Source organism: Rattus rattus, chromosome 5, assembly GCF_011064425.1.
Source record: "Rattus rattus isolate New Zealand chromosome 5, Rrattus_CSIRO_v1, whole genome shotgun sequence".
Taxonomy (NCBI): Eukaryota; Metazoa; Chordata; class Mammalia; order Rodentia; family Muridae; genus Rattus; species Rattus rattus.
The window spans coordinates 91978696-91996282 of NC_046158.1; the positions used below are offsets into that span (position 1 = coordinate 91978696).

The following is a 17587-nucleotide window of genomic DNA, read 5'->3' on the forward strand; positions in this document are numbered from 1 at the left end:
CACCCCTCCTCCTGCTTCTATGATGATACTCTCCCTCCCACCCACCTCAACACCCTGGCATTCCCCTACACTGGGGAAAGGAGCCTTCACAGGACCAAGGGCCTCTCCTGCCATTGATATCTAACAAGGTCATCTTCTGCTACATATGTGGCTCCTTGTGTACTCTTTGGTTGGTGGCTTAGTCCCTGGGAGCTCAGGGGGATCTGGTTGGTTGATATTCTTGTTCTTCCTATGGGTTGCAAACCCCTTTAGCTCCTTCAGTCCTTTCTCTTATCTCTTCCATTGGGAACCCCGTTCTCAGTCCAATGGTTGGCTGTGAGCATCCACCTCTGCATTTGTCATGCTGTGGCAGAGCCTCTCAGGAGACAGCTATGTCAGGCTCCTGTCAGCATGCACTTCTTGGCATCCACAATAGTCTGGGTTTGGTGACTGCATGGGGTATGGATGCCCAGGTGGGGCAGTCTCCGAATGGCCTTTCCTTCAGTCTCTGCTCCTCATTTGTATCCACATTTCCTCCAATGAGTATTTTGTTTCCCCTTCTAAGAAGGACTGAAGCATCTGTACTTTGGTTGTCCTTCTTCTTGGGCTTCATGTGGTCTGTGAGTTGTATCTTGGGTAATTCTAGCTTTGGGGTTAATTAGAGTAGAGCATATGGTTCTGACCTGACCTGACACCCACTGGAGTTTGAGGAAGACCTTACCACCAATTAAATGTTCTAGAAGCTGGCTTAGAACTGTGTGATGATGCCTACACATAGGTGAAAAATGGAGATGCCCAGAAGTGGTGCCAGGACCTGTGCAACATAGGGAACCCTATGGAATTAGAGTCCTAAGAGCCGAGTGAACAGCTTAAACTAATATAGCTAGAATGTCCTTGGTTCATATGACAGTGCCATGTGACATTTACTGGGTGTGGAGATTTATGTGTTAAACATAATGGCTTTATAACAGGTGACGAATGAAACAGATTCTGTACAGAAACTGGGTTTTAAGTTCTGTCACCCTGGTATAATCTCTGTTTATGAATATGAAGGTGTTTCTTCTGTCATTACTAAAAAACCTAAAAACCCTTTCTAGATGTTGGAAAACTAAGGAGTACAGAATATATAAGCTTTATATATTTTTTGAACTAATGCTTTTTTTTAACAGTTTACTGAAGATGTTTTCCGATTTAGACCTGTTTATTTAGGGGACCCTAAAGATTTCTGACAGCTTTAGTACTTAATATTCAAAAGATTCATAGTTTAAAGGTTAAACATGACATTGTCCACCAGAAAGAATATTTTCTCCTTTTAAATTTCTGATGATTCTAATGTTTTAGTAGCCTAGGAAAAATAAGGTAATACTTAAAAATATAGGGAAACCAATATAAAAGAATAGAAAGAAATAACTTGTAAAATAAAAGCTGATTTTTCCTGTCATGCTGGAGGTTCACCTCACTAAAACCAGTGACATAATTATTATGTTAATAGTGCACGGTTACCTTGGTTTTCTGGGACACTTTAAGGATGTAGTGTAGGGAGATTTTCAGCTTTCTTATTCCTAGTGCAAAGGGGAAAAACATTTGAATAAAATAAAGAATGATCAGATAGGCTGTAGAAATGCTCAGTGGTTAAGAGCACTGACTGCTCCTCTGGAGAACTCCAGTTCAGCACCCACATGGCAGCTCTAACTCGAAGATCTGACACACTGACACAGACATACATGCAGGCAAAACACCAATGTACATAAGATAAAAATAAATAAATTCTCAAATAATTTATTTAATTTTTATTTTACGTGCATCGGAGTGAGGATGTCTGACTCCTTGGAACTGGGGTCACAAACAGTTGTGAACTGCCGTGGTGGAACTGAACCCTGGGTCCTTCAGAAAGCAGACAGTGCTCTTAACCACTGAGCCATCTCTCCAGCTCCAACATATTAGTTAAAAAAAAAAATGGATAATTAGCATATTTTACCAGATCCTTTAAATGTCCTTGTTTTGAAACAAGGTTAAGGCTAAGGCTCCTTGAGAGTGACTTTGATTGCAAACGCCTCTTCCTTTTCCAGCACTGAGGCAGTACTGATTGTCCAGTTGTGATATATCGTGGAGAAGAGACGTGACTCCAGTGTGCACTTTCTGACGCATCCTTGCAAGCCACAGGAGGCCTGGAGGAGAAGTTGGGCTGACTAGGGAGGTCGAGGTCTATAGGAGTAAGGTTGGAGAAAAGTCCAAGTAGATCTGATCTGGCTGAGTTCTATAAGACCACGTGTAGTTTTTACAGACTGTTCAACATGCAGCGACGGTCCATAGTCTACTTCTTCTCTGGGCTCTTCTTTCTGCCCATTCTCACACAGTCTTTGTATGCAGTGTTTCCGCAAATCAACTACATCAGAGTCAATGTTAGAACTTAAAAGGAAAGAGACAAAAAGATTCTCAGAGCATTCTCTAGACTACTGAATCAGAATTTCCTGGGCTGAGGCCCAAGAATCTGTATTTTTACAAAGCTTTCCAAATGATTTTGATAAGCAGCCAGTTTTTGAGCATCACTCGTGGGGTGGAAAGAATTTGATTTGCACCTGGGCTCAGCTACCATCTACTTGGACAGTTTTGGACAAGTCCACTCCTGGGTCATCAAGAAAACAGGGGAAGAGACGCCCAGATAATGCACTTTGGAACATTGAAAGGCCCTGCATGTGTGATCTATCTCAACGTGACTTTCATTGGCTGAGTTAGCTAACATTCTGCTGATGACCCGGAAGCCTCCCAGAGGGTCTTTTTTTCCTTCCTAGAAAAGGGGTTTGGCCTCCTCCTCCATGCTTAATTCCTTATGAAACTTGACTTCTCCCTTCATCAGTCACTAAGGACGAGCCTATATGTAGATGAGTCATGAGCTCATTACACCATGTGTTCTAAAACCCTTCACTGCTAAAGAAACGCTCAACAGTTAACGCACATCACTTCTCCATATCTCTTTCCAAATTGCTAGTACAATTTCCATTTCTGGGAAATTACACAGACATGTCTGGATCCAGGGCTTTCATCTTTGCATTTCCAACTGCTCTGTTTTCCTTCTTTCTTCCCATCAAATTCTCATATTTTGACATTTTTAAGACCAACTCTTCCTTGATCTTTTCCTTCCTGTAATACAATGCACCGAAAAGCGCCCGTTCTCCTTGGTGCGCTTTCTCTCCAAACACAAAGTACTCTGAAGTTCAAATTATCTTCCTCTGAATGAGTTAACATCACAAAAGACTTGTGGTTTCATCCATCATAAACAAGAGTGTTTTAAATGAACTCTGCTTCTTTTCTCACAAGAAACACAAAAAGGCTGGGACAAGTAAAATGAAATTGTCAAAGAAAAGATATGTATTAAAATAGTGGTGATAAAAATATTTATATTATTTAATGGGAAATGTTTAAATTTATATACATATGTGTGTATATATATATATACACATATATATATATAATGAATACTTTGGCCTCTTGAAAAATCTGTTTGCTTTGATGTGTGTTCACAGATTGCATCCAAAGTTTCCCTTCTCTTACGATGGATGGGGGAAAGTGCACCAGAGTATCCTGCACACAGAGTATCTGACCTCACGTCATACGAGCGTGTTGCAGCTTTTGCTTGTGTACCTTCTGATCTGAGCATATTAACATAGTATTAGCTGCTGATGGTATTTTCTGTCAAACATACCCATTGCTAAAGTAGAATAAATAATGCAGTCACACCTTCAGTCCCTCTTTTCCTTAACAAAAATGCTGCAATGTGGCTTGAGCTGTGAATTTATTGAAGACATCTCTGATGAATCAACAGTCAAGACATATGTAAAAAAAGAATGATTCGGGAAAATTCTTCCTGACTTATTGGTAGTGGGGAAAATAGGATGTTTGGACATCTCTTCATTTTCCTTCTGGCTCTCTTCTGGTCCCCTGTCAGTCCCAAAGTTCATCTGATGTTACAAGAAAAATAATTAGTTTCCTCCATGGGTATTGTTGGCTGGTTGCAAAATAATTTGAGTTCTCCTGGCCTACTGGCCCATCTCAATGTGATAGATTATTTCTCTATCCAGCACTTGAAAAAAAAAGCAACATTGAAAAATATTGGAAAGTTCCTAACATTTGGGATATTAAGTTAGCTGAACTGCCCGATCTCAAAGGCAATCGAAATAAAGGCAAAGCGTCAGAAAAGATGGCAGAGACACCTCCGTGTGCACCGTTTTCATCAATGCCATTGTACACGCAAGGCAGGAGGGAATGATCCCTACATCAAAACTAATGGCACGACTTAGCTTGACTTGCGGCTGGGCTATGATCACTTATTTTCTTTAGAGTAAGCCTTCTTATTTATCAGACAAGATGGCTGGAAAAATAATCTTTAAATTCCCAAATCATACCTTTGTCCTTTAAGCTGTTAAGTAAGGTAGATTAATGGCTAACCTGAGATCAACACAACTGGACGATGCATTGGTTCTTGACAGAATAGTCAACTTACCAATAGTCTGGTTACATCTCCATGGAAAATATAAATGATAGTTGCCAGTCAGGAATCTGGAGGCAAACCAGAGCACCAATTAACATGCGTTTCCACAGTACTCTCTGAAGGTGGAAGGGAGAAAACACTTCTGCAGTTGCTATGGCTGCTACCAGAAACTTTAGCTGCAGACAAGCTAGCATTCTGCTGTCCAGACAATGACTTTGTGGTGTGTTGTGCATCAGCCTTAATGTTGTGATCAGGGCAGTGATGCCTGCCACCACTTCCTGACCTGTAGATTCAGTGATGCCAGTGACCTTGAAGTGACTAAGCCCGGTATGATTCTGTAAGCATCTAATGCCTGCTCGTAAAGTCCTTCCATCCAGGGACATCCCAGAGTGAGAATTGTTTCTTGTGTGGAATTTACCTTCGCATCAATTTCATGAGGTGGGTGTGGCCGTGCCCATTCATTTTTCCAGATGAAAAAAAGATTCCATGAGCTGAAAATTCTCCACTTATAAGTTATATAAGTTATGAATCATAAAACTCAGGATCAGTGTAGCTCTAATTATAATTTTTATGTGTCTAACTACTTCATTCACCTACAGTGATGTAAGACTGAGTACAAGTAGACCATTGGGCATCTTTTTGCTCACCACGTTATGCGATCAGCTCTATGAGGTAAGAACCCTGATTTTATGCTTTCATTTTTTTGCAGAAGATTCTGCACTGGTGAATTTTAGTTTTAGTTTAGTCTAAGTTTTGGCACAACTTAGAGCCAGCTGGGAAGAAGAAACCTTGAGTGAGGGATTGCTCAGATCAGATTAGCCTGCGGCCATGTCTGTGAGAGGTTGTTTGGATTGGCAATTAGTATTGTGGCCCAGAGCATAGTGGGCAGCACCCTGGGCCAGTGGGTCTGGGTTGTATAAGAAGCCTCGCTGAGATGATCAGGAAATAGCATCCCTCCATGGTTTTTCCTCCAGTTCCTACTCAGTCTCCCTCAAGCCAAATAATCCCCTCTCTCCCCAGTTTGCTGTTGGTCACCGTGCTTTATCACAGCAACGGAAACCAAACTAGGACAACCTCCGAGACCCAGAACAGGGCTCAGGATATAAGGGCACCCAGAACATGTCCTCGATAATAACTACTGAATGAATATAGGAAATGTTGTGGCAAGGAAAATAACAGCAAAAGATGAAAAGAGCATAGGATGCCCTGCTTGTGGGGATTGCTGGAGTGGCAAAGCAGATTTGGTTAACATGTTTTGCACTTCTTGGGTCTTTAATGAAAAAGCAGTAACTCTTAAGAAATTTTCTTTACAACATCTAAGTTCACATGTTAAAAACCCCAAATTCCAGGGCATTTTTCTACTAGAATCTTTACAACACCCTCCTTTGATTCTGAACTTAAAATGTCAAGGTGCAACACCCTCTCCAAAACAAACAAACAAAACAAAACAAACAAACAAACAAAAACCAAAAACCTCTGGCCACCTTTCTCCATGAATTCATCTGTTCTTATCAACAATTTAGTTTTCTTTCATTGAATGTCTATGATGAAATTTTGTGGTACTTGTTTTCTCACTGGACTTTTGGAAAAAGAAATTCGCTTTGTAGTGACATCCTGACAACTAAGTTTAGATAAAGCCTCTTTTCTTTTTTAGAAAACTGAGATGAAGACTTCAAAGAACAAGCCTGAATCAGGCTATACCCAAGCCATGGGAAAAACCAAGGCCTCCTGTGATTTCACATGTTACTTTCTAAAGATATAGTTCTAGTTAGGTATATCTAGCTTCCAGGACAGCTAGGGAATTATAGGCTTCCAGAACTACTTTTGAGAGGTGGTTGCCCACTCTCCTGACCCCTCTTTGCAATGCTCCTATAATCCTCCAATTAAACCCACCACTGATTGGCCAACTTTACCCAGAGTCTATCTCTAGTCATTCCTAAAGCTATTGCCGTGGTGCTTGATACCAGTTAAGGGCTGACACATGCTCTACAAGCTGCCCATTTGGCTATGGGGTATCCATGATGAGAGGGGCACCAACCAATGAAAGCCCATAATGGAATCCAATGCTTTGGCTTACTTCAGATCAGCTATCATCAAAAGCAGGATTGTTACCCTACTCACCATACATTCATGCACAGCTACCCTTGAAATGAGCAAATGGAGGGGTTTAGATGGACCTCTGCACTTCTACCTTAATGGTATTATCTTAGGGCAGTGAGTCTGGAAAAAAGCATTTGTCTCTGCTGGGCCACTCTCAGGAAAGCCTGAGAACCATGAGAATGTTCTAAAGGTCACAGCACCCCTATTTCTTTTTGTGATGTGTGTGTGTGTGTGTGTGTGTGTGTGTGTGTGTGTGTGTGTGAATGAGTGTATGTCCCTGTGTATGCAGATGCCCATGTGAATACATGTGTTCATGTGGTATGTACATGTATATGTGATGTGTGTGTGTGTATGTGTGTGTGTGTGCGCGTGCGTGCGTGCGCGCGCACACATGTGTGCTGGGTGTGTGTGAAGCTGAAGGTTGATGTCTTTCTCTACTCCTCATTTTCTGAGGCAGGGACTCTCAATGGTCCCAGAGCTCACTGACTGGTTAAAGTGGTCATACAATGAATGTTATGGATTAAAGTGGCACTGGTCCAGCCTTGGGGTTACAGAGTCTTCCACATCTGCTTTTACATCAGAGCTGAGAACCTGAACTCAGGTCTTTCCAATCCAGACCTCAGTTTTCATTTTTGGTTTTGGTTTTGGTTTTGAGATAGAGTCACTTACTGACCAATTACTCTCAGCTGGCTGGCCCACAAGCCCCAGGGAACCCTATATAGTCACCTTTATGGTACAGGAATTGCAAGCATGTTACCATTCTTGGCTTTTTAGATGTGGCTTTGGGAATTAAACTGATGTTTTTATGCTTCTGGGCAAGCATTTTATCCACTGAGCTATGGAGCCCATCCTTCTGCATATGTAAGCTAAGATGATGAACCTTTTATAAGTTTTTAAAACATTCCTTAACTTTCATTCATTTGGGACCCAGGTATGCTTTTGCAAGACTCTCTGGAAGATCTCAGGATAAAAGGCAGGACAAGAGCAAGTCGATAGCTTCAAGGAGCTGTAACTCTTGACTGAGGCGAAGACAATAAGTCAGCAAGTAGGTGCTGCATGGCAGTGAGGTACTGAGTGCTCAAAGCCAGAAGATAGCAAGTTTAAGACACTGGTGAAAATGTAGCAGGTTCTTTTTTTACATACTATTCTGCAGAAAAGGATGCTGATAGAGAAAAGCAAAAGTGACTGGAACACTAATCTGAAGTAAGATAATGATTTTTAAAACCCCTGATCTCAAGAAAATCCTGACCTTCTCACAGACCAGATTTTCTTCCTTTCCAAACTCTCCACTCTATTGGTTTAGGACACAGACCTTTGTTCTTCTCATAATTTTGCACATGCATTGTCCTGGTTAAGATATCCAACCATCCATGTCTCTCCTGGCTTTGAAGATGACCTATCATTGTAATGAATATTTGAAGAAATAAGTTGCAAAAAGAAAAGATTCGCTCTTTAGACACTTTACCTGTTGACTGGTTATACCCATTGCCTTGATGTTAGCAGCATGTCATGATGGGAGTGCATGGCAGAGCATGCGTGACCAAGATGCAGAAGAGGGGTGGAGAATTCCCCTGAGGGCATATCCTCAATGATTTCAAACTTTCCAATGAGTACTTTTAAAGACACCTTTGCCTATTAAAGACCGAGTCACTTCCCAATAACACTACCCACAGGAACCAAGCTTTTACCACAGGCATTTGTCTAAGCCATCATAAGCATTCTGCTTTCTTTTCTGATGTATTTCCTGTGAGTAGGTTACCACTCTCCGCCTACTCCATGCTTCTCTTTGTCTATTTTGTTTGTTTGCTTGCTTGCTTGCTTTTTTTGTGATTGAGTCTCACTCTGTAGTTCAGATTGACCTGGAATTCACAGCAGTCCTCCTGCCTCATCTTCCAGAAGGGACTAGGATTACAGATATAAATCACCATGCCAAGCTAAACTTCCCTTCCTCTGAGTCTTTTTTATACCTCACATATTTTTTTCAGCCACAATTCTACATCTGATCATCCTCTACACTGTAAGCATCTGGAATTATAAATTATTGTGTGTCACTCATGGCACAGTCTCAACTCATGGGACACTTGGGTGAGCTAGATCACCTTACAGAGAAGTCCCAGTTACTCTCCTCGTAGCAAACTGAGTGTCCAATGTAAGCCTTTTTCTAATGCCAGCATCTTCTGTGTTTGGAGCAATGTGTTGCCTTACAGCACAGTCATGGGCTCTCCTCAATTGTATAAATATACATTAAAAATCCTACTGTCTGGGATAAGCTTGCAGTGTATAACACACCTATCTTTATTTTTTAAGATTAATTTATTTTTATTTTCTGTGTATGTGTGAGTGGTTGCATCCATCCATGCCTGGTGCCTGACCACACTGCTTCCAATAACCTAATTCCATGTTCTGGGATCCATTACTAATCAGTTAGAATAACAAGAAGGTGGGGCTGGGTTGGTGAGCTGGGATAAGATTGGGTAGGGAGTCATGGTCACTCCCATTCTGAGCATACTACATTCTACATAGAAGTAGGGAAAGGCTCTATGTCTAGAGTCCTATAATCACGTCACCATTACAAAAGTAAAACAACACGACAAGATCGACCTCCTGACACCCAAGGATAGCATCTGTGCTAGCTACTCTCTCCAATGTTGCTATCAGGAGTCAGCAGGAGAAAAGCTGACCCACTGGACGGAGTAGCTGTTCCTTATCAATGTATAAGCCACAGGAACATTCCCTGAACTCAATGCTTGAAATGCATCCATGGTTCTTTTATATATCTTTAACAAATTTTCAAGCATATAATTGGCTTAGTGGCAGACACTTCAGAATTTCCTTCCTGAGAATGAAAGTCGTTTAGATTCTTGTCTAAGTAGTCGCTACTGCTTTCCTCACATCTTTTAATAAAGTCATCCAAAATGCACACTAAATGTAGACAACATTCTCTCTGCTGCTGTATGAAGAGACCTCACAAACCGTGTTTATCAACCCATGTTTCCTAATGTCCATCCTCTTACTCTGCTGTACAATCTCACCAGCCCCCCCAGCCATCCAAGTAATGGGGTTAGTGATTAACCATGCCAAGCCATACTTACCTCCTGTCCACCAACACTTACCTTTCTCCTGAGAGGGCTCTTTCCAGAACTCACAATCTTATTAGAATTTATTGATTACCCGATTCCTGCACTCTCTCACCCAATTTCCCCCACCCCAACTTTTCTGGTTTCCTGGTCCCTGTGTGTTCCAGGCACCTTAGTGACTTGCTGTGTGTTGTATAGCAGATGCCTGGAGGTACCCATTCCTCAGATCCTAAGCCAATGCTAGCAGAGCTCAGTAGCACATGTCAATGAAACCTTGTAGCTCTGAGAGTTTCCAGAGGAGAGGAGAGGAGAGCAGAGGAGAGGGGAGGGGAGAGGGGAGGAGGGAAGAGGAGGAGGGGAGAGGAACCCTGTTTGTGTTGCCTTGCAGGCTCACTGAAGGAATACAGATCTTGTTCCAGGGTGGTCAGGAGATGTGAAGTGTCTGGTCATGCAGCTACCTGTGTGTCATTCATGGGGGAATGGAAGATCCCTCCAGTTTTCCAAGATCATATCACCTCCAGATAGCTTCACAACACTAATAGCATCTTAGATCCCTGGTAGATTTCTTCAAGCTCAGAATTGATCATTTCAGGAATTCTAGGTATTCTAGAATATTCTATATCATAGTGGCAAATGTATTTTGAATAGTTATTCCTTGAAGACTCAGCCTAATGAATCATGGGTCAGGAATTAAAAGTAGCTTCAGTAACAATACATAAACAGATAATATTTTACAATTCTCTACTCCCTTCCCCCACTCCAATAGCAATCACAGAGGAAATTCTTTTCTAGAATGGCCCCATTGTAACATCCTCTGAGGCCAGAGCTTCATGAGCCTTCATGCTGTGTAAATTACATCCAGGAGCCTCCAGTGGGCTGGTACCCACAGTCAGAGTTCAATCAGGGCAATGCTGACAGTTTCTGCACCATATGCTTTACTTCTGCCTACTGTGCCAAACATCTTCTTCTTTTGTTCCCCAAATGTCCTTGGGCTGACTACAACCACCTTCCTGATTTCAAAGATCCTTGGCTGTAGCACCATGGAAAGACTGACGGGTGATAATGACCCTTCTCAGCCAAGGAAAATCAATGAATGTCTCTGCTGTAGATGTGGTCCAGGCCCCTCTTGGAAGAGCACATTCTTTTCAAGTCTACTAGTCTACTGTAGTCCTCTAAATTTCCTTCCTCTTCTATGAAAATCTCTTTTCCTCTGAGACACAATGGCCAAGGGAAATATTCTACATTAATTCTTCCTATCTATATGCATCAAGATTTTTACCTTATTTGCTATATTTCCAGACCAGTGCTTACCATAAGTTAGTCTTAGTGTTGAGCCTCACCTGTGTTGCTAGTGTAGAAAATTTTCAAGCCTATTAAGCAGAGAGGTAGAAGTACAGGAAGTCCTCATGTACATGGGACCCAGCTTCAACATCATTGAAAACCAGGGTTCCCTATCCTTCTGCCTCACTAAATTATATCAAATCTTCAGCCACTACTCACTCTTTTTTTTTTTTTTTTTTTTTTTTTTTTTGTTCTTTTTTTTCGGAGCTGGGGATCGAACCCAGGGTCTTGCGCTTCCTAGGCAAGCGCTCTACCACTGAGCTAAATCCCCAACCCGCCACTACTCACTCTTGTCAGATAGATGATGTATATATTATATATATCATACTAATATATAATATTATATATATTAACTTCAATCAGAAAACAAAGAAAAACCTACACATATTTTATTTGGTTCACATTTCTCTTAAGCACTTTAAAATTTATAGCATTTCACACACACACACACACACACACACACACACACACACACACACCTAGGAGAGGGTTTTTTTTTCCATTCTGGGTTTTGATGATTATTCCCATCATGTGTTGAATATTCTCAGTTCAAACATATGTGAAATGAGATCACACCTTCCCCCACTGACTTCATAGTATTAGCACTAAAATCAGACACTTCTGCAAGTCACCTCGCTCTATTAAGCAAAGAAATTGATTTTATACTGTTATATAAAAAGAAAAAACGTCCCAAGCCAATGCTTGCACATACATTTATTAAGAAGCAGCAGAGTGAGATGTGTCAGCCCCTCCCCTTGAGTACAAACTTCTTTATTGGTGTGTAACAAGGCCCAAGGGCTAGATACACTACATAATCAAAATCAAATGCTAGCTTTTTACAGACTTGGCCCAAACAGCACAACCCAAAACGGCAAGAAATCAGAGTATTTCATATCCGTGTTTTTATTATACTTGACATATACATTTTAATTGTAATGTTTCTTGCAGATCCACATCAAAAAATCCCCAAAAGGAAAGGAGCTTTTATTCTAATTTAGCAGAAAGCTCAGGCATCGCTATGGAGACAAGGACAGCTGTTTTTCATCCATAAATATGTAAAATGCATGCTGTCACTCACGGGCTCTGCTAACATGCACATACATAAGCATTGTATGGGTTTCCACCTACTGTCTTCTCTTTATTCTGGCTCCTTCTCCTCTTCTGAGAAGTGGGGGACAGATTTCTTTGCCACAACATTGTCCAGCCTCTTTCCTTGTAGATAGGGATTGACACTCTGAAAAAAAGAAAAAACCAATATATGTTTTGCCATTATGTGAGAACTTCAGATACAGAACCTTCACGTAAGTGAATGAGAATTGTTTTCTGACTGTTGGGTTAACAGGAAAATAACATAGCACTTACCACCCACCTACCAAATGATGGCCCCACAGTGCAGTACACAGTCTCCCTGGCAGATGTTACTAATAGTGTCTTTCACATAACCATAGTGTTCTTGATCAAATGCAATGTAATCTTTTTATTGTTATATTTAGCTTAAAAGTTTGTGGTAAAGTGGGAAAGATTTTTACTGGTTACCAAGTCTCACGTGAAAGAAAATGATTATTCCATGGTCCTATTTAAGTGGGGGTGACACTGAAACACATTTATTATTCTTATAGAAAGCTTTTCAAAAGAAAAGACAAACATGATCTAGTATGAATTAGTATTCTAAGTCTGACTGTAGGTCATCCCCTGGCTGCAACTCTTCTATGCAAGGATTCTGTTGAACAATTCATTAATTTCAACTGCCCCTCAGTCAAACCCAAATGTGAAATAAAACACAAAGCCATCCAGAAATAGCCTTTGTTTATTATTCAGTCCTTCGTATTCTGGAATCTCTTTCATGTGTTGATATCCTAAATAAGTCAAAGAGTTCCCATTGCTTCTCTAATAATAGCAATAATAATAATAATAATAATAATAATAATAATAATAATAATAATATCAGTATTTCCTGAGGTTTGGATTTGAACTGGTAACCAGAGCTTTGCACCATCATCTTTGGTGAGCAGGAAAATTTTGAACATTTTGGAATGTATTTGTTGAGTGAAGTTCCTTCTAGCAATGGGACAGAAACATAAGAGGCTGACATGACAAAGGAAGAGCCGTCCTATTGCAATACTAAGTGTCCATGAGCAAGCACACACAGTTCTCAGTCAGGCCTGGCCTACATGACTCTCTTAAAAGGTGATCAGGCATGTTCCGAAAGGCATAGGATGGAGCACAGGAGTGGTCCTTGTCAATGCTCTTCACAGTCTTGTGTGTGAACATGTGAATTAGGAAGGACCCCAGTCACTCTCCGAAGGTGACTCACAAGAAAAAGGTGAAGACTGCAAAGTGAATGGCGTCTTTACATACTTGGAAATAGGTATGTTACAAAGAGGTAGTCATCCTTAAAGTATTCAAAACAGTACTCTTTTGTAAAGTGTCAACTAGTGTGGTCTGTCTTATTCTAAAGACCTCTGAGTAAGCAGACTTAATGTGCTTAGAAAAAGTATATTTGGGGCTAGAGAGAGATAGATCCTAGGTTCCCTTCCCAGCAATCATATGGTGGCTCATAACCGTCTATAATGAGATCTGGTGCCCTCTTCTGGCATTCAGGCAGAACACTGTACATATAATAAATAAACAAATCTTTAAAAAAAATAAGAAAAATAAAAAGTATATTCACTACCAGAAATACTTTTCTATTTTGTAACAATATTAACTCTTAAAATTCTCATATGTTAAAAGAGAATATGAGACATTCATATTTGTCAACTGGGGAGTAAGTAGCTGATAAACTGTTTAATATGACTAGTGGTTTTTAGATGGTAACGAGATAAAGCTACAGAGCTCAAATATTTTCAAAAATCACTTAGAAGTACATTGATCTTTTATATTTGAAGCAACTAGGAACCTAAATGGCCTAGAGTGACTATAAAAGTCACAGAAAATGAATCCGGGGCTCTAGTTGTAACTTTAGGGATAAGTCCTCTTGCTAAGAAACTTACGTGGTACAAGACAGGCTGTCTAAACCCAGAAAATTTCAAAGATTGTGAGGAAAGGAGAAGAGGGGTTCTCCAGAGTCAGGTCTCAAGAGTTTCTTATTGATTTTCAATTATGAGTTAAGTGGTTTGTTTTAAGTGTGCTCCGAAGAACTCTATGTATGGTCACTATTGGGTAGGTTACACATGATCATTATTCATCTGACAAGTGGAAGGACAACTTGGGATGATGCATCCTTGCTTGCTGTCCTCTTCAAATCCTCAGTAGATGGTGAGTTTCTCTGGAGTAATCCTTAACTCTTCAGATAAGTGACCTGTGATGTCTTTATATTGATTCAAGCTCCAGAGAGAGTGGCTAAGATCTTCAAGAGGGGAGCCGCAGCTGAGGTGTGGTGCTGTGGAAGGAAAGTTCTGTTTGCCCATCAGTCTAGAATGGCCCAGGGCTAAAGGAATGAGAATGGGCTTTGTAGATAACTGAGAAGACATAGAGCTGATACCCCAGGGTCACAGTGACCCTTCTTTCCTTCAATTCTAAGCCATGTCTATGAGAAAGAAGTTGATGCCAAAGTAAAAATCCTTTATGACATATGTCTTAGCCAGAATTTTGAATTTTGGTAATTACTAGTCTTGTGGAAATGTGACCTAAAGTCAACCTAAGCTCCTCAGAGTTAGGGAAGAAGGCATGGTGGGCCAGGAAGTAGAGACATTTAAAGCTGCATGCTAAGTTATTCATTTGGGGTCAGTCATTGGTCTTATTTGGAAATGTCCTTGTTGTACCATGGGGAGATGTATTCAAACCGTGTTCCTGGTAAATTATGTGTATTCTGAGCTCCTAGAATAGAATTTCTTGATGTTCTCTCAAGAACGCATTACACCCTTCCTGTCACCATCTGCCATTGGAAACTGTAATCACCAAGAAAAACCCTAATAACCCCATTCACTCTCCCAAAGAAGATCTGCTTCCAGATGTAACAGCTTTCTGCTTCTTGCATAGGAGATTGCCTGTGGATCTGTGTTTGTCAAGCAACCCAGGGGCCTTACAATTACTACCCAGACCAGAAACCCCACACTTAAAGCATTTTCTGACTGAATTTGGCCAAACTCTTCAGATGGGCCAAAATTGCCACGAATTAGATTCCTAATTTTTCCAAAGATCCAGGTACTTGCTATTCCAAAGAAATGGTCAGTGGCTTGGGTTGGTTTGTATATTTTAATGAAAACCATTGGTATGGTAGTACTTTACTATATAATAGCAAGGTTTTTACCCCTCCTGTTTGTTCAAATAAAAGAGAGTACCAGTAGATTAGTAGAATGGATACTGATCACTATTAAGTCTGTGGTCTATAAACATGCACTGGAAACCCAGTGTAACTTTGATTGCCATATAAGGAGTAGCAAAATGCACAATACAGAGGCCAAAGGTCCATCTTGGACAGTCCTCCAATGAGACCTAACTAAGGCTGTACCAGACAGGGTAGTCAGCAAGTGAGGTAAGTGGAATGCATGCTACACAAGCCTCGGCTAGGGTAGTATAAAAAAAATATGTAGAAGAAATTCAAAATTATGCCCTGCGGTATACACTTTCACACTTCCTGGTTTCTGTCTTGTGATTTGCATAATGGATGCAGATGTGTGAGCCACTTCCTCTACTGGCTTACAGAATATTTGAGGAAAGTCATGCCCTAATAGCTTCCCTGCACATTCCTCCCCTGCATGGGTAGGAGGCTGTTCTACCTATTAACCTACCCTTCATGGTTGCTGGCCAGACAGGAAGTAGTAAGTGTTGCATGATTTTTACAGAACACTCCAAAAGCCCAGGGAGAAGACCAGCCCAGAAACCAAGGGTATATATGCTGGGTGTAGTCCTTGCCGTACACAACTTCTGTTCTGTTCTCTGGAATTGCATCAGAAAATATTCTGCTATGTCCCCAAAACTAAATGTTTCGCTTGCCCCTTGAAGAAACACGAAACATCCCAGAAACACCCAGGTCCTCATGTGACATACCCTCCGCTTCCGCCTCTGTCCTCCCTTCATCTTCTCATAAAGGAGTTTCTTGTTCTAGAGTGGAGAGAAAAGAAAACACAAATGGAGAAGGATGGATTGAATTTGGTAACTGTCTCTTTTAAAGCAACACTTGGTGTGTCCTCTGGTTATTAGCATACACATGTTTTGGAAACAAAGTTAGATGAAAGGAATGTCGTGTCAGAAGGATAGACCACAAGAGAAAAGCTGGTGACTGCATTGCTCTTCACAAAGTCCTCCGCACTGCCTCAAGGCACTCGGTGCCACCAACAATCTCATAAACAGGGAGAGATGGCGTGCTAAAATACCAGGGTGCGGGAAGCCCGTCTCCTCACTCTGAACGGCCTTTGTTTGAAAATAAATAACTTTATCTCAGTATCTAATTCCCTCTTTATGAACTACGCACATGACTGTTCTCTGGAGCAGTGTCTGACCAATAACAACAGTCCTCTGTGTAAATAAACGAGACTTTACTTCTGCGGCCATCCCGCCCATGGCTCAAGTTAGTGGCCCCATCAAGCCAATCACAGAACCATTTGGTCTATAACATTTTTAATAGAGTGAACCTTTTAAAAACTGCCAAAAAACTTCTTGGCAGAAAGGAAAGTTATGTTGTGTGTGTTGGGGGGGGGGGTGCTGTTCTGTTACCACAGTTTGTGTAAGTGTTTCCACATACGGCTGTGTTTCAAACACACAGTGGATTTAAATGAGCTCTAGAATATCAGACACATGCTCAACACATTTCTCTCCAGTTGAGATTATAAAAGACAGAACACTTAACCTGGATGTAAAAGCAAAGAAAGGGATTTGGGTGTTTTGCTTGTGTCATTTTATGTGATTTTTCTAATCATAAGGAAAATAATGCATAGAGGACAATTCATCTTGCTGTAACTACAATACTCTAATGCTAACTTCTAGAAAAAGGAGCTGACAGACTTCTGGTGAGGAGAAAGTTTATACAACATTTGTATCTTCGCAGCCGTCTGGTTATTAACAAATATTTAAATGGTAGATTTGAAAGTGAAAATGACAAATGCCAAGAATGAGCTTCGTGGTTTTCTTGTTTGTTAAAACCCACCACCTGCAACTTACAGTGAACAGCTCTGCCCAACCTCAAACATCCAGGGGCAGGGTGTATGCCAGGAGAAGCATGCCCATTGCCAGAAACACCAGCCCTGGCCAGAGCCCCTATCTCCAGCTCACTTTGGGGGACGGATCAAGTAAATACCAGGAGAGAGAAAAGGCAGGCCTGCTGACCATTCCCTCGAGGAAGGAGAATATTGTAGTTGGTCTCAACCTCAGTGTCTCACTGTAAACAACTCTAATGCATACAGAATGTTCTAGGTGCTCATGCCAGAGTTGGGAAGGAGGTTGGCATAAAGAGGGTGAGGACATGACTGCTCATATACATCACTCTCTCCAGCTGTCGGAACTGGAGGGCAGACAGAGGGTCCTGCAAGATGGTGCAGTGAAGCCCACTGCCCATCAGACCAGGCACAGCTCCTGCATGCTGCAAATGAGATGAAGGCAGTGACATCTCAATTCCCTTTAGAGCTTCTTGGGGGAAATTAGAACCAGAAGTTTACAAGGT

The 17587-nt window shown here is 41.1% G+C and overlaps 1 protein-coding gene across 2 annotated transcripts in view; it reads right to left on the reverse strand.

Moving 5' to 3' along the window:
• Positions 1-11683: 11683 nt before the first annotated feature.
• The window catches only part of Scg5 (secretogranin V), a 44411-nt gene continuing 38507 nt past the window's right edge, over positions 11684-17587 (reverse strand). For both annotated transcript variants that reach the window (XM_032903895.1, XM_032903894.1), the window contains exons 5-6: positions 15979-16032; positions 11684-12220 (exon numbers count right to left, since the gene is read on the reverse strand). In XM_032903895.1, coding sequence (XP_032759786.1) covers positions 12125-12220; positions 15979-16032 — 150 coding nt within the window. In that variant the 3' untranslated portion in view covers positions 11684-12124. The remainder of the gene's footprint in view (positions 12221-15978; positions 16033-17587) is intronic.